Here is a 23,879-nt window from a genome sequence, read left to right as displayed (position 1 = left end):
TGGTCTGAAATGTGGTGGGAAAAAGGGAGAGATACAGGCTATGCCTATGCGCTTTATTCCCTTAGGAATCAATTATCCGTGCTTTAGAAACCTCTTGCCTTGTTCTCTTTGCCTGGAGAATCAGAAGAAGGCTACAGGTAAAATAGTATCTGATTGCATGTTTGTCACCGTGTATTAAAGGACAAGAGGCAAGCAGGAATCCCTTTACAGTGTAGGGAATAATTTTTCTCTGAAAGAAGAAAAATCTAGTTTCTATGTGAAAGGAGTAAAATGGGAAAAAGACAAAATGTTCTGTATATTTTATGGGTACAAATAAAAAGAGATGTTTTTTTCCAGTATTAAAACTTAGAGAAAAAAAAAAAAAAAAGAATCCAGTTTTCCCTGTAATCTGGGACAGTGCTCTGAGCTTTCAGTAGCAAGCAGTAGCATGTCTGGGTGGCCTGTGCCAGCCAGTAGGGCTCCCACGGGGGTGCCTAGGTCTTCACCCTAGGCCAGACACTTGGAAAAGAGACAGTGCACGTGGGTATTCATTTTCAGTGAGCAAGGAGAAGAGCCACTCCACTTCTGAAACCCCAGGTGGAGAGAGGCCTGCTCCTTGGGGGCAGGATTACTCTGGGCTGGTGTTTGCCAAGAACAGGAGCTGGCTTGTGCAGGCCAGCAAGGCACATCTGCACGGCTGTTGTGGAGTGCTGCGGAGCACATCTGTTAAAACAAACCGACACCCAGAAGCGCTTACGCTGGGAGGAAATAGGATGATTTGGTAGCATACAGGCAGCCAAGCTGTACTTTTGAGGAACGACTCTGCCTTCGTACGGGTGTTTGAGCAGGAGGTGGGTGAGCTGGGTGCAGAGAGATGGGGGTGCTGCTGGTCTGGAGGAAGAATTTTGTCCAGGAAACTCCCCTTTTGTGAAAACAATTTCAAAGTTTTCTGTCGGCTTCCATCTCTGTCTCTCTCTTTTTCTCTCTCTTGAAAAAACTGCTGTGATTCTCAAAGATATGTCAGGTAGCAGATACCACTACCAGGTGAAATCAAACCTGTGGGGCCCACACACCCATGAACGTGAGTTTGTGTGTTGTTATAGACACTATGAGTTTCCATAGGCCTCAAAAAGTGATCAGTCATATTAATAAAAGAACATATCCCATCAGGGATGTTAAATATACTACATAATTCTTGCTTGGGCAGCTTCAGAGGTGCATGTTATTGGAAGCTGGAGAAGAACTGCCATGAGCTTGTCTTGTTCTTATACTTGCCTGTGAGCATCTGCCACCACCCACCAGCCAAGACCGAGTAGGTCTTGACCAGAAGGACACCCTCTCTTCTGCTCTGGGGAAAAAACAAAGACAAAAACAAAACCAAACAACAACAGAGCTTGGTGCAAGATAAAGTGCCAACCCTGCTTAGGCTCCATCCGTGCAGCCGTGGTGTCCCTACCTGCCCTCCGCAGTGGCTGAGCAGAGCCAGCTGTGAGCTGGAGCCCATGAGTTATGCTACGGCAGCTGAGTGCTTGCACTGGCATGTCCTGGGACTCCCAGCACGGCACTGCTTGGCCAGGGAGCTCCTGTGTGCAAGCTGAGCTCAGCCAGCTCTGAGCCCAGGCCAGGGAGCTTGGGGCTGTTTGGATGCATCCTCACACATGTGCTGCAAGAGCCAGCAGCTGCCTTGGGCAATGCAAAGGCCTTTCCTTAGCCAAGACTGCTTGCTACATCTGTGAGCACTAAACATGCCTCGGCACGGAGGCCAAATGGAGCAAACAGTCTCTTAGTGAACTCTCGCAGGGACCAAACAACACGGCTGTGTGCAGGTGGGAGTGTGGGGCCCTGCCTGTGACCCACCAGCACCTTGCACTGGCCAAAAGGTGCCCAGCAGCACTGTACTGCTCTGCATATTCCAGAGCTCAGAGTGAAGATGTCCAACTTATCAGCTCCTTGTTAAAATGACCAGGTAGGGAAGACTGATTTTGTGTGGCTCTTTTATATTTAACTCTTTTCTCTTACTCATCCACAGATACATAGTTGTGAAAGAAAAAAAAAAAAAAGTCTGTGGTCTTGATGTGGAGAAACTGACCATGATGGATAATGATAAAAATAATGGGAAATAATAAGGGAGAATCACTGCTCCCTGAGCAGTGATTCCAGAGAATCACCTCTCTGGAGGTATCCTCCTGAGAGAACAGAGATGCCTACCTGTCTTCCAAAATTATCTCAAGATAGAGATAAGAGGGGGTGCTGCAGCACCCCCTGCAGCACCCGAGGCATGTCTTCTGCTTCCCCTCCAGCTCTGCTGCAGGCTGTGGTCAAGGTCAGGAACCCCAGCTGACACTCCAACCTGTGCTGAGTCAGGCTCCCTCCAGCACTGGTAAGGAGCACAAGAGAAGGAAAACTGAGCTGGCCCCTCACAGGGACGGCTAAGGTCTAACAGGAACCGTTAATTCAGGCGCAGGCTGTGTTTCGTGAGCAAGCAGCTCTGCCGCTCCTAAACCTGTCTCTGGAGGCAGAAGACATACATTTATCTGGCGCTGCTCCCAAAATAATACCTATGGCAGGGATAATCTGCAATCTGAATAAAATGTTCATGGTTGATTGAAAGCTGTTTATATGGCATTGTACTCCACCAGTTTTTCATCATTTACAAAGGGGGAAGTGTAAAATACAGTGCAGATGTTGAGTCTGGTCGCTTCTTCGTCATCCTTTCCTAAGCTGCTCTAAATTCAACTTTAAAGGAGTTAGGTTATACATAAAACACAATATATACAACATGATATATACATCTCCTATATTTATATTGTCCCATTCTACTCTGTACGTATTCTACTGTACATATACGCTCAAATCCAGATTTTAGGGTAAATAATAGAGCATCAATCTTCGTGATGTCCTAAAGCACAATAACGCACAGCCTGACGGGTTTTTCAAAATAAAACTCACTGCCCTCAGCTGTATGTTAAATAATCAGAGTTTGCCCTCTTCTGGTCACAAGAAGTTGTACATGATGATTTTTACGAACTTGTGAACCTATGGAAATCATCATCTATCTAAAAGACTCTTTGGCAAATTGCATATTTGAAGAGGTAATGTTTCAAAAACAGATTTTATTATGGAATAGTTGTATTCCAGAGTTTGTTTAACAACCTGTTGCACATATACTAGGTAAGAGAAATTTAAGTTGTAGCTTGGCTGTTTCCTTACATCATTATCTCCTTAGGTCATAATTTCCTGGGATGTATCTTGGATAAAGTCTTTCATGTCCTCCTTCTTCAGGAGCTGCCCAAGAGCTTCCTTTCCCAGGACCCATTTGACCAAAGCCAACCTGTTACAGCAGGAAGACATTTTCCAGCATCCATTTACTGGTACCCAAAAGAAAGGGAAGCTGACATCCCACTGTAGACTTGATGAAAGTGGATGTTTCCCTAAGTAAATTATCAAATATACGCATGCTTACAGTCTCTGTGGACCTTTGAATAGAAAAAAGAACCTCCCTTAATTTTCCCAGAGGAAGATTTAAAGCTCAGTTGCTATCAGCATAACACTGAAGTTGTGAAAGCTCAAAGCACAGGCGTTTTCTTGTACATCAGAGAAATGTACAAGATCCATGGGGAGTCTATAGCAGACTCTTGCTTCTGCAGCTCACAGAGCTTTGGGTTATATTTGCATGCTTACTGCAGGCTGGGTTTGAGGGTCCTCGGTCTCATGCCCTGGTTGCCAGTATTTGGAGAGGGAAAAAAAGAGTTCAGTGTTTTTGAAGGGTGGCAGATCTAAGGATGACCATCCTCTTTCTTCTCTCTGAGCTGTTTCATGGGTTGTTTAGGCTCTGATCTGATGGTGGTTTTTGATGCTAGCTTTTCTTGCTGTTCCGTACATTTCTGAAGTTGCTTTTTTTTTTTTTTTTTTTTTTTAATCACCTCCCCAGTATCAACTTCATGGGCTTCTGAATATTGCCTGTTGCTTTTTAGACATATTTGAAGCTGCAGAAATGTACATGTAGATACTCTCACAGTCACAAGTTTCTGATGATGGTATTGTAATTCACGCAAAAAATTATTGTTTTAGAGCAACCCGTGGCCATGTCACTCATGTTACACTGGAATTAAATCTGAAAATATATGGGCTCAGTCTCCAGATTTCAGAGCCACATTTACCTTATATAAAGACCTAGTATGAACTGTGCAGCAGATGTAATGGCTATCCTTCAGAGGCAAGCCTTGCAACCCCGTGTATTTAGAGATTATCTCATTTCTTAAAACCGACCACTGCATGGCACTGTTGCACTATTATCACTGCGGCACCACCCCTGATGCATAGGGAAGTTTATCTGTAATTCTCCCACTGCCAGGCGAGAGCCCTTCGGGGTGTGAAGTGCTGGCTCCATCCACCGCTGAGACGTGCTCAGCACAGGGCATGTGCTGCAAGGTGCAGGGATCTCCTGCTGCTCCCCATGCAATGTTTTTGTGCCTCCACCAAAAACCTGATGAGAGGATTTCATTTGACGTGACGGTATCTGAAAACAGTTGGATAAGGTAGGTGTTCATGCTGATCCAAGCATAGGTTTTAAGCCATATCCCTCTTCTGGGAGAAGAGAGAGAAGCACTTCTCCGTATGGCTTAAGGTGTCAGGAATAAAGCTCTTTCCTACACTGCTCACACTTCTGAAAGGCCTGCTAAAAAGCGGTCAGCTCTGTGTGTGTGTGCACCCTACATCCAAACCTCCTGACTTTGGAAATATTTGAGTCTGTATGAGCACCAGTTTTGTGGCTTCAGTAGACCACATGAACTTTTCACAGATTTGCAGCATTCCTGTCTGAGTACTCAGCCAGCCTTGATCTGACCAATGGATTAACAAAAAACAGAGCCCTAACCCCATTTTGGAGACAGTCCTGGGACATGCAGATGCCACAGGTCAAAACTGCCTTTCTAACTGGGCTGCCAGCTCTGCCCAGCAGCTGAGCCTTCCCAAACCTCAGAGGGAGGAGGGAGCATCTGCTCTGCGCAGCGCTGGCGCTCCAGGCTCCCTCCTGTCCACAGGGGGGTTTCAAACAGCCTGCAGAAAATGCTCCCCACAACAGCACCAGCTGCTCTAAGCTCACAGCATGCAGCTGGGCTTCTGCAGTTAATCCAAGAAGCAGGATATTTTTATTTTTATTTTTAAGTCCGGAGAATGCTACTTGCCACTGAATTAAAAAAAAAAAACAATCTGAGATATTTCCAGTAGCCAAATGATAATGCAGGGTATTAGTCAGAGGCTTTTAGAATATATTTATACTTCAATAAAATGAATTCTACACCCACAAACTATTAAAATATCCAAATAAACCCAACAAGAGCAAAACATCAGCTCTGACACTGAGCTACTGAGGCCACATGGCCTTTTTCTTCATTCATTTCTCTGGTGCAGATTTGGTAGCCATGAAGCATCTCCCAGGCAATGCCCAGGTCTGGTTCTGTGGAGGGCACGTGCCATGGAGCCTTCCAGCGGACACGCTGGATGTGGACACCCTTGTTTGTGGAGTCTGAAAGGGCCCAGCACCAGAGGTTTGTCCTCAGCCTGTTGTCCTAGCAAGTGCAGCCAGCAGGACAAACAAGAAAAGGGCCTGAAACACATCCAGGTCTTGTTAAGTCAATGGACAGGGAGAACTCAGTAAGTGACTTGTCATTTGGAAATGTAACCCAAATCCAGGAGACCCCAACCCAAAATTCGGGACCTTAAATAGAGATAAAAGTTTGACTGAATGACTCTTTTCATTGGGGCTTAAAGCAAAATGCAAACTTTGAAGACTTGGCAGCACTGAGGTTTGTGTCATCCAGTTTCAGAGTTTGCTCTATGAGTCCCCTGCCAGGTTTAATTCTAGTAATTTTGCCAGAAAGACAAGGAGTTTAGGCAATGAAACCAACTTGCCATAAAGAAGTTGTGTTGTGCCTCTCACGCCGTTACAGAACTCATTGTGCACAGAGCTGACCTTGCAGCCCTGTGCCTGGATGAGCTTCTGCAGTTTGTTGACTGCAGGCCAGGACTTCCAGGGACATAACTTGGCTCCAGATTAAAACAGGCTGCATGGGTCAGAAACCGACTGTTGCAGATCTGGACCTTTTGGCCCATCTCTCTGAAAGAGCGAATGATGCCACTTTCATCACTTTAAATCAGAAAACTAATCCTAGGTGTAATTCTTGATCACCTTTTGAGCTTTTACCCTGAAAATCAGCGTGTTACCAGCCAGAATCTTGATGCAATTATTGATGTATATACCCAAGAATACATTAACTTTTCTTTCTTGTTTTTTTTTTTTTTTTTTTTTTTCCTCCCCAGTATTGAGTGAGGATTAAGGGAACATGTGCATGTGTGTGTAGCTAGTTCTTTTTTAATAATCCCAGTGCTAGAGGTCACGTTCATAGGCTCAGTTTATACAGTAATCTTTAAAAATAACCAGCCTAAGCACTGAAAACACATAGCAGGGGTCAGTCCCGTATTAGCAAAGAAATAGGCTTGATTTATTAATAGGTCTTATTTAAATCTAATTTCCATGCTTTTATGACTTCATTAGGCTTTCACCTCATACGGGCACATGTCAGAAGTAATGGAGCGAGAGAAGAGACAAGCCCTTTTTCAGTTCACAGAACCCCAATTCTTTATTAATCACAGCTTGCTCACAATGACATACAGGAAAATAGCACTAATGAAGAGTAGAATATGCAGGCAGCAACCTCCGGGGGGATAGGGACAACTTCAAAACTGCAGGTATTTTGGGGATGATGTGTTAGGTTTCGTGATACTGTACTTGGCACGAGCACCCTGTCTAGTCATTCCTGCTGCTTCAGCCCTCTTTAGTCCTAGATGTCCGTCACTAGGTAGGGTTGGCTAACACTGAAGAGTAAAGGTCATGATGAATGGAAGTCAGCAGTGTCAAAAACAAAAAATAAAAGGTAACACCTGGCTCATGGGTTCCTGGTGAAATATTTGGTAGCCTCTTTAACTGTTACACACGTACTATGGTAGCATCAGAGAAGTATCATAGATCATGGCACCTACAAATAAAGCCATTTGATGCTATCTATTATCTGCTCCATTAATAAATTTTCAAGTGGTGATTTAAGCTCACTTTACAATTAGCATTTGTATGGCTGTTTGGCATCATTTAGAATTTGTCATAGCTGGATGGTTACAATGTGCCTTTCAAATTCACCTCAAACTGATACCACTTGCTTCTGTTCAGTTGCAAAGCTGTATTTGTTGCCTCTTGCCTCGGAAGCAGAAGCAACAAGCACTGCACACGGTGATTTAACCTCAGTTCTACAGCACGCTACAGAGTCCTGTAGCACAAGTTGCATTTAAAGAAACTACATTTTAAGAGCCTTTTGTCTCGGACAGCTGAATGTGAAGTCACGATACCTGTGATCTAGTCACTGTTTCAACAAAGCTTATCGATGGCAAAGCGGTCTAGGTTATCAGGCAATGACTGGTCTCTAGCACCATAGAACTACTACTGACCTCGTGGTGGGTGGGAATGAAAGTCGCAGGGAATGGAGTTAGACGTGAGGTGCTTCAAATGAACAGACCCAGCAAATTCAACCGAGTGGAAATAGACAACATCAGAAGCCTGTTACAGGACATGTAAGATTATGAAATAACTTGCATAATGCAATACTTGTATTTTTTAACAAAAATGTAAGTATTTACAAAATAAGATCCAAGTTTTTTAAACATCAAGCAAATCATTCTGCAAAGAGACCGCATTGTTTTTGTTTTTATTTTTTGTTTCTTTTTTAAAGTTTTTTATTGAGTTCTTGATTTTTTTTTTTTAAACATGTCATACATTTCCCATACTGATATCGCATGATCCATAATAATATAGGCAGGGGGAGTTTACTAATGGTGGGGATGGGTCACATCCACCATTGCTGTTTTCAGCCAGACAGTTCCACCTGGAGCTCCTTGTTTCTACGGACCTCTGCAGCATGCCTCTCCTGGAAAACATCAAGAAGGGAAAAATCAAACCTCTTTCTCATTCTGCCTACCTCGGAGGCTCCTGATGCTAACACATTTAGGTTGTGCATTGAATACCTGTGCAAAACGTGTTTCACAGCACAACCATCTTTAGAGGGTGCAGCTCAGGAGAGGTGTCACCTACCAGCCCAGCCCAAGGCATATTCATTGCTTACACTCTCTTTATGCTCTGGAGTTCAGTTTTTTATCCTATATGGCCTGATAGTTCTTAGCACCTCAGAAAGGTTCATTTTAAGGGTCCACACAGAGAGGTGATTCTTGCGGCCTAAAATATGCCACATGCACACATTTCCTCTTTGAATTCCTAGATACTGAACTAAATACAGGGAAGGATGAATGGGCTTGGATTAATTGTTTGCATGCTGTATGCAGAAGAAGTGACAGCTACTGTGTTAGATCTAAGAGCCACGAATAAAAGGTCACAGATTGTAGTTCTGCTAAGAAGCGTCAATCTGAGTGTTTTGAACATCTGGTACAAGGGCTGGAAGGCATGTCCTACGAGGAGAGGCTGAGGAGTCTTGGTTTGTCTGGTTTGGAGTAAAGAAGGCTAAGAGGTGACCTCACTGCTCTCTGCAGCTTCCTGAGGAGAAGTGGAGAGGGAGATGCCAGTCTCTTTTCCCTGGTAACAGATGACAGATGTACAGGAACATAGGCACAAAGCTGCACTGGGGAGATTCAGACTGGACATTAAGAACAATTTCTTTGCCGTGAGGGTGATCAAACACTGGAACAGGCTTCCTAGAGAGGTGATTGATGCCCCATGCCTGTCAGGGTTCTTGGACAATGCCCTCAATAACATGTTCTTGTTTTGTTTTTAGTTAGCTCTGAAGAGGTTAGGAGTTTGGACTCAATGATCTTTGGAGGTCACTTCCAACTGAGCTGAACTGAACTATTTTATTCTATTCTGTTTTGCTCTGTTCTGTTATAATCTCCTTAACTGAACAATGAGGTTAGCTGTCCTCTCCATTCTTACTCCTGCTGTGACGGAAAAGGGGAGTTTTTACCATAAGTCAATGTTATCTCCTTCTGCCAAGTTACAGCCATGTTGCCTTTTACAAAAACAGCCACAATTAATTTAGACTTATTAGAGCCACTGTATATTCAGATAATTCTGTGGAAATGGGACTGTGGTCAGGAACAACATCTGTTAAATGTTAGGAATGTTCCACTCAGGGTGTTTATAATACTGTATTATTTTTGGCAGCTTATGGGGTTTAGGGTTTTTGGATTATGCCTACGTCTTTCCAACTGTCAAACTATCAGACTTTTACCTCTCATGTCTGACTACTGGAAGAAAAAAACAACACATTAGACAATTAAATGACAAGTCACAAGGTGGCTGCAGAAGCAAAATTATCCCTAGCTGTCTTCTGTTTAAGGCACGTTGAGGTATTTTTGTACATTAGGGGATCTTTTATGGAGATTGGTCAAAATGAACTATGGATCACAGGCCAAGACAGCTTATTGTGTCAACTGAATCTGTAAATCACAGTTTCTTATAAGCTCCATAATTCTGAATGCTAGATTTTCTAAGGGACTCATTTCTCAGGACTCGTATTAACTGCAGTATACAAAGCTATCTTTCACTGTAGGAGGTTCTAAACACCACAGCCTCGGGTCATCCACAATTCTTGGTCACACTTGAAAGTTATCTTAATTCATCTTTTTCTGCATAGTCAGAGTTGGCTTTTGTGTTGGCAAAACTATAGTCATAAAATTTTTAATTTCTGGTCTGTACAAATATTCCCAGATGAGTTATTGACATCTTAGTTCAGCAGCCTTCTTTGGATTTCATGCACATTTGCCATCATATTGCAGAGGAAAAGGAGCTTAGGAGTCTGTTAACAATAACATAGGACAGAGAATATCCAGCTGTCTATCCTATTTTCTTTTGGACCTTAAGGACGGCTAATTGGCTCTTCCCTTTGTTTTCATAAAATTTGGGATATGTGCCTGCAAACTCATCTACTACAAAAATGTCAAATAACCTGAATACAGTTCTTAAACTCCAGAGTTACCCGGTTCACTTATAACATCAATCTTTGGGAAACTATTATTTATTTCTTACTTTATGAGACCTTTGTTACCACCAAAGGAAAACAGGCGCTTTTGGAGATCTCATTGGAAATGTCTGAGAGCTATTTTCTTTTTGTTAAACCACTTACTAACACATTAGAAAGTTCATTGTTGAGAGAAAAAAAGCGTATTTTTTTTTTAACACTTCTAAATCTTAATTCTAATGTTTCTCTTTCTTGTTTAGAAGGGCTGATTTGGAGAAGGTCACTGTGGTGTTTGGGGTTTACTAAAAGGAAATTCCTCTGGCTTTAACAAAGATCTTCAAAAGAAAGCTTACTGTCTTTTTTTTTTTTTTGCAAAGCTTCTGGGAGAATAGGTCCCTTTCGATATGTAGGAAAGACTTCTTTGCTTATTTTTTCCCCTTGTCCTTCTGGAAAGTCAAGAATTATACATCCACGGGACAACTGTTTGATTCCGTCACTGACCTTTCTTAAAGACCACAATCTAAATGCAAGTGACCTTTAATTTGTTCACAGCGTTTTCTTAAAAGCTAGAAAATCAACATGTCTTTGTCTTGCTTTCTCCTTTTCGTGATGAACCTTTGTCTTCATAACTCTGTGAGAATAAACATGTGAATGTTGGCCACCACAAAGGTCCCAAACCAAGATTAAGAACAGAAGCAGAGGACAGCTGAGTTTTTAATACACATTTCACCATGACAATCTCGATAGCAGCTTTGCAGAAAAGGACATAGAGGTCCTTGTGGACAGGGAGTTGAACATGAGACAACAGTGTGCCCTTGCTAGTAAGAAGGCTGACAGTATTCTGGGCTGCATTAGGCAGAGTATTGCTAACAGGATGAGGGAGGTGAACCTTCCGCTCTACTCAGCACTGGTGAGGCCACACCTGGAGTACTGTGTCCAGTCCTGGGCTACCCAGAACCAGAGAAAAAACAGTCACACTGCAGAGAGTCCAGCAAAGGACATCTAAGATGATGAAGGGACTGGAGCACCTCTCCTCTAACAAAAAACTGAGAAAACTGGGACTGTTAAGCCTGGAGAAGATAAAGCTCAGGGGGATCTTATTAATGGATATCCGTACCTGAAGGGAGGATGTGAAGAGGACAGAGCCAAGCTCTTTTCAGTGGTGCCCAGTGCCAGGACAGCAGGCAATGGGCACAATCTAGAGCACAAGAGATTCCCTCTGAACACCAGAAGCACTTCTGTATGGTGCGGGTGACAGAGCACTGGCACAGATTGCCCACAGAGGTTGTCTGCTCCTTGGAGATCTTCAAAAGCTACCTGGACATGGTCCTGGGCAGCCTGCTCTGGGTGGCCCTGCTCTAGCAGGGGATTGGACCACATGGCCTCCAGAGGTCCCTTCCAGCCTCAACCATTCTGTGATTTTTCAAAAGTGGTTTAGATAGGCATCAGGGGGCTCTGTTTTAAAAATAACTCAAGTTTTGCAACAGAAAAGAGCTACCCTCAACCTCTCTTCAAAATATTGGCTAGATTTTCTCCTTTAGTCTAGGTGAGGAGTGATGGTGCAGTTACCTTTTCCTGAAGACGTTCAATAAGAGCAGCTAAATTAGCTTCACGGTTTTCTTTGATCTGTTCCATTTTCAGTATCAGCTTTTCCTCTGCCATTTTGCTGAAGTTGTTGTTCTCCTCCAAAGCCTTTTGAAGCACTTCTCGCTCATGTTCTCTCTTCTCTGCCAGATGTTTCAGCACCTGGGCCTCCTGGGACTGGGAAACAGAGAGACATGTGGCTGAAATTAGTGTCTCACACACCCACGAGGAGTAAAATAACCCCCTCAGGGCTCTTCACAGTGTTTAGAAACTGTGTAAAGTTTGTTCCTTTGTTGTTACAGGCACATTTTGGAAAGATCACTTCTGTATATAAACCATATTAGTGTCAATAATAGGGGCTTAGTGGCACTGGCTAAATGTGGGGAATATGACTTATGCAGCAGCAGAGAAGCCTCTGAAGTACTTCTGTGAACGAGAAATGCTGTTAATGAGAAATGCTGCCCTCAGCTACTGCAGTGGTTGCTTAACCTCTCAGAGCTGTGGTCTTTTAGATAAGAGAGTTTTATTTGCAGAGATCTGGGATTGGAGGCTGAAGTGCACAGTGTTAAAAAGGAGAAGAGGCACATTTTTTGCCCAGGCTGGACAGTCCTTCAGTGTGCATGAATTAATAACAGGCTTTGAAGTTTACCACTGTGAAAGATAAACAGAACCAAATCAGACAATGGTTTTTCCTCATGATATTTGTGTTTCACTCCATCTTGGTAATTATGAAAGAAAAAAGGGTTTTATTTTATAGAAAACAACAACAACAACAAATATTGCTAATTTAAAGTTTAAATTCTACCAGGAAGATGAAAAGTGGAGGAAGGAATTAAGCATATTCATCCTATGCACTACAGTGTGCTATTCTTTGTGAACGCAGAATCACAAGCTTTGTTATTGTTTTTTAAATCAAATTACTGACATGGAACCACTAATCCTAGGAGGGAAGCCAAGGAACTTGCGGCACTGGGCCCATCCTCCAGGCAAGTCTAGTAGAAAAGACAATATGTTTCAGAGGGGTTATTTGGAAATGATAAACAACATCGTATGCTCTTGGGTAAAATAAATTAGAGGGAGCATGAGAGGCAAACAGAAATCATGGAATGAAATACGGCTCCAGGAAGATAAGTGTATATTTCAGTGCAGATAACAATACACTGTTGCCATTGTTAACCATAAAAATGAATTAGTTTAAGGCCTAAATTAAGGGTTTTAACCAATAATTACAATTAGCAGTAATGAATCCTATTAAATTATATCATGTGGTTTTTAATGGAGTGAAAAAAGCTGCAGTTCTCTTACATGTAGAAGATCAAGCGAGGAAGAGAAAACATTCTAACAAAGATAAGGTAAACATACAGGCAAATGTACTGACAAGGCAAATTAAGCAGATTCTAGAAAAGGGTGCAGAAACCAGCCAGAACACCTTGCATCAAGACATTGGAATAAAACATCTATGGCTTTGAAAGGCTGCAATGGCTTGAGATCAGAGATAAATGCAACTTTTGATAATCTTGGCCATTTACTATATTTGCTTTCACCTCTATCCTGGTCACAGTTACGGGCTCATTTCTCAGTCTACGACCCTTGGAGCACTCGATGATGAGAGTGGTCTACTGAACTGGATTGTACCTTTCAAAGATCTTTGTTGCTTTTACCACTATAGCACATGCTGAACAGCTAGTAATAGAGCAAGTAGCAAGTACTTTTTAGATCTTTCCATCAGACAAAATTAATGTTGTGCAGGCTAAAAGATGTTGCAAATGGGAACAGAAAGTCCCCAGACAGGCACAGGCAAGAAGAGCTGCGGGAGTTTCTCTGGCAGAGAATGGAAGGAGAATGAGCCAAAGGGAAAGGCACCTGGGTAAAGAAGGTGTAGCCTGACTCAAAATTAATTAAAAAGCATGCTTACCAAAAATATCAATAATTTTAATAATTGCATGATAAAAGGCTTATTTTGAAGCAAAATGCTTTTTTCATGTCCTTAATGTTTATCAATTCTTTAAGCATATGCCGTTTCAAAATGGAAAAAAGTTCTTTTGAAAGATTTTGTAAAATGTAAAAATTAAATAACTTAATATCTTCATCCTGTTGGAATGTCTTTGGACCAACCTGTGTGGCTAAGTTTGACTAGTGCTTGTGAAGTTTTTCTGCATCTTCTCTTTAATTTAGTCTTTAATGGCAATCTTCTGTTTGCTTTTAGAAAAGTTATCATCATTTTGGCTGCTGATCTGAATTCTTTGAACATATACATAAGTGATTTAAAAGTACCTTTGATAATCTAAAAAATACTTTCTTTCCTGTTGGGAATTTGAATCAAAAAAGATAATATGATACTGATCTTCATGTCCATTCCCATGAAAGGTTAAAGAAGTGTTTTAGCTTGAAAGGCTAGCATTTCAAGGTGTTCAAACATACCTTGGTATAAGGTGATTATATACAATCAAGCATTTTGAGATTTGGTCAGTAGACATGTCCACGGATGTATCCCATGGAGATGCTATAGTAAAAAGCAAGCTTTGGACTATGACTCTAAGCAGTATATTTGAAAAAGAAACATTGGCTTTCAGTGGGAGGTGTCAAAATGCCTTTGGGTCTCTGGGACACTTGCCTGTTTGTCAGAATTTATTATCTTCCATTGAAGCCCTTTGCCTTCTGGAACTACTTCCTATTATCATAAGTCCATGAGAACTGTGAAAAATTAGAGTTACCTATCAGAGTACATACAGTTCTAGAGGCCACACTAGCAGATGATGTATTCAAAAGTAATTTAGTCACTAATGCCTGATAAGGAAGAAAATGCTTATGTGGTAATTCAGTGTTTTCTGGAAGCAAATTGCATAGGCACTGGTAAGAGTCCAAATAAAAGCTAAGCCAGGCCACGGGAACTGACTGCACATTCCTAATATGATTTTCCTTTATGATGTGCCTTAAAAGGCATTCCTTTTCCTCCTTCAAAATGTTTGGGGTATCCAGAAGTGGTTCAAAATAAAGGACTCCCCTCCCCATCACAAACCATCCAAGGGGTAGAGTCTCATTTAAACTGATGTCCTCCTAATGCCATTTACACCAGCTGTGAGTCTGTCTGTTTGATTGTATTCAGATCACTTTTGAAATCCCCTTGTGATGATTTTGGAATGTAGTTGGTGTGTTTTTGTACTGGATTGTTGAATGATTTTCTGTTTCAAACACATTTGGCAAAAGAAGTTGGCCACCCAGCCTGTTCAAAGTCTACTATGCATTCAGAAATTGCCAAAATGAATGACCCTTGATACCTAGTGTGGCTGGGATTAATGAACTCCCTTTGTTGGTGCTGGCTTTTAGCCACTGTGTTTGGACAGTCTTGACATAGGATTCCAACATACACAGGAAATTTTTATTCCAAGTTTAATTTTCAACATTGTATTAAAGTGCTGGAAAGGGTATTCTCAAATCCTTGATAGTCCATTTTCTAATATACTTTCAAACGGTTTACAATAAATGCTTCTTGCATAGTTATGAGAAAATGAGGGAAAAAATCTGGAAAGGGAATGGGAGATGAAGATTAATAAGGAGAGAAAAGTATAAAATGGTGGAGAAGGGGAAAAAAATACTTAGAGAGGAATATTCAGAAGACTTCTTAAATATTAAATGGCTTAATCAGTGCAGCTACAGCTGCAGCCTCTAACGCTAGGTGTAGAGGAATAAAAATGTAGTTAGATATTCCTGGTACAGATACTTTTGCTCTCAGAAATGTACTTCTGTGCTAAAAAGATAGATAATGTAGGCCAGCTCCTTAAGAAATTCATGCCATTTTTCTAAAGGATCGTGTGCAACCTCAGTTTCCAGAGATGAGTGCTTCACAAAGAAATTTTTATCCTATGCTTATCTGGCCAGAGATAGATGCAGACAACTTAGAGCTCACTTTAATAGAAAAATTATTTACAGAAATTCTATTTAGAGATGCTTTAAAATTATTATTATTATTATTATTATTATTATTATTATTATTATTATTATTATTATTATTATTATTATTACCGAATCACAGAATCATCTAGGTTGAAAGAGACCTCCAAGATCACTTAGTCCAACCTCTGACCTAACACTACCAAATCCTCCCCAATTATTATTATTATTATTACTCACAGGAAGAAAATTCCACTTATCTGAATAACAGGTGCTCTTATTTTCTCTCATTTATCTATTTTTCTTTGATGTATAGCTCCAAATGATGTATAGCTCCTCCTACGAGGAGCGGCTGAGGGAGCTGGGCTTGTTCAGCCTGGAGAAGAGGAGGCTCAGGGGCGACCTTATCGCTCTCTACAGATACCTTAAAGGAGGCTGTAGAGAGGTGGGGGTTGGCCTGTTCTCCCACGTGCCTGGTGACAGGACGAGGGGGAATGGGCTTAAGTTGCGCCAGGGGAGTTTTAGGTTAGATGTTAGGAAGAGCTTCTTTACTGAAAGGGTTGTGAGGCATTGGAACAGGCTGCCCAGGGAGGTGGTGGAGTCACCATCCCTGGAAGTCTTCAAAAGACGTTTAGATGTAGAGCTTAGGGATATGGTTTAGTGGGGACTGTTAGTGTTAGGTCAGAGGTTGGACTCGATGATCTTGAGGTCTCTTCCAACCTAGAAATTCTGTGATTCTGTGATTCTGTGATTCTGTGAAATATTGAAATCATTTATGCAGAGATAAAGGATTACTCTTAAAGCAAGGAATGGCCTCAGAAAACTTTTAAACTGGGAAACTCAGCTTGAGTGCATTTCCCTGACAATCTTCGTTATTAGAGTGTGTGAGACACACTACCAGTCATGAGAGTTCCACTTTCCTAATACATTTATTCACTCTATGGCTTTATTTTAAATTAAATTGTTCTGCAGAAGCTGAGATAACTTTGGTATTCTTCAGTGTATTGTGCACTTAAGAGATACTACAGAGCAGGATTAAAAGCTCCAACTGCCATGCAATTGCCAGCATATAAATGCCCAGTTATTAATCAGCAGGAAGTCATACGTTGAAGAAGTGATGTTTTCAGGGCTGGAACTGGGATTTTTCCTTCCATATAAAGCAAGGGAATGAGCCCAAGTTAGACGTTACGCATAGCACTGGCTTCCTCCATCTCTTTGTTGTTACATCATATTCCTCATCACTGCCTACAACTACCCAAAGGGAGGCTGCAGCCAGGAGGGTGTTGGTTTCTTTTCTCAGGTGTAAGTAATAGTATAGGATGCAACAGCCTCAAGTTGTGCCAGGGAAGATTTAGATTGGACATTAAGAAGAAATTTTTCATGAAAAGGGTGCTCAAGCATTGAAACATGCTGCCCAGAGAAGTGGTGGAGTCCCCATCCCTGGAAGTATGTAAGAGATGTGTGGATGTGGCTCTGAGGGACGTGGTTTAATGATGGGACTCAGTAGGTCAGATTGATGGTTAGATGATGTCTTTATGGTCTTTTCCAGTCTAGATGATTCTATGACTCTTTGATTATATGATTTTATAGTAACAGTGTTAACAACTCATATAGCTTTAACTCTACAATCAGCAGCATGAAAGCTAAAAATGATGATTGTTCTCTAGCATTTGTTGTGGTGCTAACTACTAAGGACTAACATTATTTAATTTCACCCCAATACAAAGCCATTAAGAGGTTTTCATTGCATATGGTTTCTCTCCCTCATTCCAAAGTCTACTAAAAATGTACCTCCCTTTAGAGTTTCATTTTCATGCAAGTTGAATATAGGCATTAAAGATATACGATTCAACATACGGCTTTTGAAGTCTGTATATCCAGTGCAATTGTGGCTGAATATTCAAAACCAATAGGTAAAATTTGATAAATGCCAAAAGTTCCTTAAGAAATTAAATTCTGCTGCTTCCAACGTCACAAGATCTTTCTGATTATCTACCAAGATGGGAAAATATAGTGCACACATGCCAAAAAAGTAATGGGATAATAATGACACACAACAAAGAGGGTTCTATAAACAGAAAGGACAAGTCTGTCACTAGCTCAAATGGTCTTGCTGTATGAAGTAAAAAGGAAAAAATATCTCAGGTGAAAATCTCAATTTGGTCTGAGAGTATGAGGTCACAGTGACTGTCAACTGAGGTAGAAAAAAGGAGGAGAAAAGGAAGGAGCCCTATAAAAACATATGAGGAAATAAGCATGAACGATGAACATGAAACAGGATATGCAAGAGGCTGCTGGAGTGCATGTATTGCTGTAGATATTCTCACGAGTTTTAAAATTTATTAAAGAAAACACTGCCTAATTGACAGAGCAGGGCCTAATTCCTAAGAAGTGTGAAATCAGTTAGTAGTGTTTCAAAAAAGGCTATTCTCATCAATTAGTTATACTTGATTTTAATTAGAACTGTGCTGGAAGGACAGGATCTGGAACGGTTATGCCAGATAGCTGCTGTACATAGACAGAAAAGTATGATAACAACTGCCATGTTGGGTCTCAGAAAATGTCTGCCTGATTTGTGTAGCAGCAGAGAGTGGAAGGAAGATTCTTAGGGGTAGTGTATACAAAGCTAGGCAAATCTGCCTAATTCTTTCCTACATACATCTATCTTCCTAGTTTCCATCAGGTTAGGTATTTTCTGAGCCAGATGTTGCATCCATATAATCGTGTTCTGCAAGGTACTGCTCTACCATTTTTTTAAATTTGCTTTTTGAAATAATTAATATTTTAATAACATCTAAATAACCTGTGTTAACAAACACAAAAACTTGATTAAGCAATGCATGCAAAGGTAATTCCCTCTCTCTGTTTTGAAATTGTTATCTAGTTTCATTGAGTGTTTCTTCCCCTTTGGATTGCATGAAACAGAATATAATTGTTCCTATTCATCTTCTCATTACTATTCATGACTTTATAGAATTTTATCTTCCATCTGTTGTCTGTCTCCAAGCTGAGAAGTGGACTGTTTAATTTATCTTCTTATGCTCTGGTTGTTTTTTACCTTTCTCTGCACTATACACTTTTTTTTAGACCAAGACTGCAGGTGATACTTGGGATGTGTGAGCACCAAGGACTTGTAATGAGGCTTTTTGCTCACTTCTTGGTTCTTTTTCTTGCAATTTCTGCTGCATTGCCAATATGGAAGATTTAATCTATTAAAATAACTCAGTTAGTTATATGTTCATTCAGAATGAATATAGTATTAAGGGGAAGAAACTGCAGGTGTCTGAACTGCCATCACTGATTACTAGTTTATTGCATAATGAGCTCTCCTTTAGGAAGAAATGAACAGTAATGAAATCAATGAAATGAAATGTCTGGGACATTCAATCTATATTTCCTACTAAGTATATGCATAATATCAGGCTTCTTAATTGCTGCCATTTCATTCTGTGTCCAAATCTTTACTTGAGCATTTGTACTCAGTACAGAGGTACTTCACAGATTGAGTCTTTGAAGCATGTCATCATTTGGGTGTGTGAAAACTCATACTTCTGGGCAGGTGCTACTGCTTATGCATATGCCTTTCACATTTAGACATGTCCTTCTGCTTTGACACAAGTAAAGACAGAAGCAATAGTGTTAATGTGCAACATTCGAATGACTGAATTGTTCAAATTAGTGAGATTCAGAATAGTCTGGTTTCATTGCAAGGCAAAAATAAGGGCGAAGTTTTAAGCAAATGTCAGCAAACCAGATTTACTAACTTCAGGGGATTCACTTTTCACCACACACCACTGTAATGGCTCCACTGACTCTCCCAGGGATCCCTGATCTGGTCTGACAGAAGCAAAAGGAGAGCAGAGAGCTTTTTGCTGTTGAGGCTGTCCCATGTGCTATCTGCATCTCAGGCTTCTTGTCCAAAGCCATCAGTATTTTAATGACATGTGTTTCCCAAGCATCCAAATCAGTCAGGTTTGTCTGCAAGCTGCTGAAAGAAAATAAACTAATTTGTTCCTTTAAAAACGTTAATAGATTTTGTCCATGCAAACATACTGTGGGTCAGTGATGGTAATGCAAAACAATTATGGCAATGGATAGGGAACGTGTCTGTTATCCTGTATAATGTCTGGTGTAATTACTAGTATTTTATTAAGGCAAAATACCTTTCTCCTCTCCTCTGCAGCCTCCAGCTTCTTCTGGATCTCCTCAAGAGAGAGTTCTTTCTTCTTTGGAGAAGCTAAAGTTCGTGGTGCTTCTGAGACCGGGGATGGTGGCTTTAGGATCAGTTCAAAAGCCTGGCCTGAGGCACGTTTGTTGATCTGTTTAACTTCCATGTCTGCACGATAAAGTGAGAAATGTTAAGTCTTTCAGTACTTTGGTGGTATCAAGGAGAGAAGCAGCACTGACATTAATGTAGGATCAGAAGTACAGACAAAAGATTTAGCATCTTTGCATTGGACATTTAAAATGAAATAGCAGATTATGGGCTAAAAACTGTTCTCAGAAGCACATCCCATTTTATCTACAAAAGTTTAATTATACACTAATCTTATAAAAATAAAAATTTACAGCAGTTTTGGAAGCTTATTGGTGTTCTGTGTCATTTCACACCCCATGCGAGCAGTGCCCAAGCTGATTAATTTTTTAAGCATGCTTTCATCTTTTCTTCATTTCCTTGGAAATTATGTCAGCTGTGAAGATCTGTAATTCTCAAATAGTAAGTATTTCTCAGGGTACTGGGAAAAAATACAGTTCACCGTAAAAGGGCTTTAAAAGTTTAGTTAGTTGCTATTAGGACCAATATCGAGCATCACAGGTAATATACAATCAATAGAAGACAACAGCCAAGACCAGCAAATGAATTGTTAAATCAGCAAAGTATCGACTGCCTAACATTAGGTACCAGGATGGTTATCCGAGTCATTTCCTAGCATTAGCACATTATCTGACCTGCAGGATGATTTCCAATGAAAGTTACTCACCATCATATTTATAGATGTTCATGTTGCGAGGTTCAGGATAAAAACAGGAGCAGATCAGAGAGAGCATGGACAGCTCCTTCATCTTTTCCTTGTAAGCTGAAAGGAGAGACCTTATTAGAATAATTAATTTCCCCAACTTCTCCTTAGTGACCCTCTACCTGGGATGACAGACTAGTGACCAGCAAATCTGATTGATCATGCACCTGGCAGATTTATCTAGAATATTTACTTTCAGCTATTTCTTCTGGACATGAAACCTTTACCACATCAAATATGAGATGCTCAGTACTGCTGAGACTGCTTCTGATCTCCTGCATGACCTCAGCCTCGGCTAAAATGAATACAGTCATCTTTGGTTTATAGAAGATGAGTCTACCTACTAGGCAATGTATTTAGTATTGGAAGAGTGCCATGACCCCACTATCTCCTGGCAGGTGGAGAGAAATGAAGCTCTTACAAAATTCTATGATGTATCCAAATGCAATTGAGAATAGCTCTGAAACACTGCCCATGTATTGCCATAGGCAGATGCTAAAGACATTATCCGTTACAAATGAAAACGTCATCCAGATAATTAAAATTAAATCCAGAAATGAGGATACATTTATAAAATCCTTAGGATAATATCCTTAATATGTGTAAGTCCTTGAGACAAAGAAGCTTTTCCTTCCTCACTTGCTGGCCAAAATACTTTGCTTCCATACTCAGGTATAGTGCATATCAGCTGATGCAATAAAGATGCTTGTGCTTCACCTTTACTGTTAGTTTGTAGCCCAGTAATTACTGTAGGCCCCAGTGATATACTGAGGATGAGTTGCTCTAGAAATGGTGATATCAATACCTAGCCATTACATTTGCCCTTCCTAACATTTCAGCTTATTAATTGGAAAATAGTCTTGTATCTGGTTGCTAGGCAGGTCAATGACAGAGCCCAGACTAAAGCCAGCTCTCCCAAGTCCTCCTTAGTCAACATGCAAACCATTGCACACACAGCATAAAGTATATATATGTTGGGGGCTGCTTCAAAACTGACCTTGACACACACATATTGCTGCTGCTATCAAAATCATATCTACAGAGGCAGACACATGTTTTCTGCCAGCATGTGAAAATATGGCTTAAAATATAACTTGGGCTGAAAGTATTGTACTTAACAGAATAGACCAAATTAACCCTTGTTACAAAAGGAAAATCAGAGAGCCCTTTGGTCTTCAAATAGTGGATACATATGAAATTGTCATTCAGTCTTTCTTGTGGCTGCTTTAGAGTCTTTTATTTATTTATTTATTTGTTTATTTATTTTCCTCAGAAAGGCTCTGAGGTTGATGAGGGCTCAAGAACCCTAGGGTACTGCTCAGAATGATGATATTTGAATGATACATCAGTTTACGAATGGATTTCTAACTGCCAGCACATGATTAATTTAGCTAATGTAGCTTCACATGGGCAATCATGGACACTAAATAACTCATCCAAAGGACATACAGCTTTATAGATACCACAAGAGAAAGACAGCACCTCAGACCAGGAGTATACTGAAGGCTTTGCTTTCTCTGAACTAAGGTTGCCAAGGGAGCTTGGACTTCTTCTTTTTTTTTTTTTTTTTTTTTTTTTTTTTGTCTGTTTTTGAAACATAAGTGCTAAATTGCAAGATATAACTCAAAAATCCTCTGAAGAGTCAAAGACATCAAACTGATATCTGTTGGCGGTCAAACATAATGAAATGCTTAACCATTTAAGCCTTAATTCAACAAAACTTTTAACTGCATATGTAATTCTAAGCACACAGGTGTGGTCGTCCAGACTGTCCTTGGAGAACGGCTTGTCCAGCCAGCTGCTCACACCACCAAAACTGCATCCTTTTCAGCAGAGAGTTTGTGGAGTGGGAGCACACGAGGCCCTGCATAAAGGGCTAGTAAAGATACAGGAAACAGACTTCAAGTTGCCATTGATGGCACAAGCTGACAGCTAAACATTCTTGTAAAAGGTATGATGAATCACTCCTACAACACATAGCTTGAAACATCTTTATAGATAGAGGCATGGAAAGAGGTGTCCTAGGAACCTTGTCTTTTGGGGGTCCTTGTCATTATTTTTTATCTTTGTTTGACATTGAATATGTGTTGTTTTCTAGCAGCATTTAAAATGATCAGAAAATGATGTCTGTTCTGCCAGCTTATCATCTGCAAAACATGGCTGGAGAAAGATAAGAAAATGCTCAGCTCTCCTTCCTTTCAACATAATAGCTGCACTGAAAGCACACTGGTGAAATGACTGTCTTATTTCATTCTGGCTACTGACAGAATTAGGATGATTTTCCATGCTTTGCAAACATTAAATTTCCTTTCTTCATTGTATTGATTCAGTCTCTATTTGTCCTAGAAAGTCCTTCAGCCACACTTAGAACCTGGCTTGAACACTCACAGCAAGTTCTGGAGGCTGCTGCAACCCTGGAAACCAAGCAACACGCGGGTTACATGGGGAAAGCATGGAAAAGGAGACCTGTTCTGTCTCAGGCAACTACTGGGAGAGTGTGTAATATACTGTACTCCTGCAGTGCTGACATGTAGTGTTGCCTGTTGGAGAATTGAGGTCTGAGGGCCTCAAAGGAATTGAAGACCTACACACCTCTTCAGGTGTCCAGCATCAGTGGTGTGAAAATTACTCCCCCATGACCAGACAAAAACAGCTTTACTTGGCAGCTTTAAATATCAGTAGCCATGCATTACTCAGCTGTCCTTTCCTTAAAATGCCACGCATTAAAGAAAAAGCTGTATTACTAGCCCATTGACAACTACGTAGGTGCCTGTAGATGGTGATCTAACTAGAGTGATTGGCCAGTGTCCCACAGGGAGTTCACGTCTGAACAGGGAGACAACCCTGGTTTCCCAAACCCTGTAGAGCTAGTGTTTTAGCCATAAAAAACATGTTTTCCCTAAAAGAAACCTTTTTATTATGTTAAAAAAATCAAAAAGCCAACATCACAACATTTATGTAATCTGCACAGGATTTATTGTGTTAAATGAAGTAGGCACAAAAATGCTCCGTTTTATAGTGGAGCATTTAAAAACCCCTAAAGAGAATCAGTGATTGCAACAAAATTTATTTTTCAAATAAACTTTTCCTAACTCATTTTCCAAATGTGTTTCAACTGGCTTGCTAATTATATAGCTCCTTGTGCAGTCATGTAGGGCACATATCATAGCATTAACTGTGCAAGTTAAATGAAGGAAAGTAAATGATGGTAATCGTAATAATACAAAAGCTTTGATAGGGAAATTACTAGGGAAGAACAATGTTGACAAAAGACAGCAACATCATCTTCTCAGTTACAGGCAGCAAGATTTAAATGTTTAGATGCATTAAATGCTTTAAAGTTGGGCAAGATCCCAGAACACTATTTTTTGCTGAAAATCAGAAGGTATTT

The 23,879-nt window shown here is 40.6% G+C and overlaps 1 protein-coding gene across 1 annotated transcript in view; it reads right to left on the bottom strand.

The window, feature by feature from the left end:
- Positions 1 to 6,593: 6,593 nt before the first annotated feature.
- STMN2 (stathmin 2) overlaps positions 6,594 to 23,879 on the bottom strand; it is a 38,344-nt gene continuing 21,058 nt past the window's right edge. Inside the window, exons 2-5 of the mRNA XM_068672152.1 lie at positions 20,453 to 20,548; positions 19,634 to 19,806; positions 11,565 to 11,756; positions 6,594 to 7,955 (exon numbers count right to left, since the gene is read on the bottom strand). Coding sequence (XP_068528253.1) covers positions 7,896 to 7,955; positions 11,565 to 11,756; positions 19,634 to 19,806; positions 20,453 to 20,548 — 521 coding nt within the window. The 3' untranslated portion in view covers positions 6,594 to 7,895. The remainder of the gene's footprint in view (positions 7,956 to 11,564; positions 11,757 to 19,633; positions 19,807 to 20,452; positions 20,549 to 23,879) is intronic.

The sequence above is a fragment of the Anas acuta genome, chromosome 2 (genome assembly GCF_963932015.1).
Source record: "Anas acuta chromosome 2, bAnaAcu1.1, whole genome shotgun sequence".
Taxonomy (NCBI): Eukaryota; Metazoa; Chordata; class Aves; order Anseriformes; family Anatidae; genus Anas; species Anas acuta.
The sequence above is the reverse complement of the archived record's forward strand: the minus strand, read 5'-3'. Positions and strand labels throughout refer to the sequence as shown.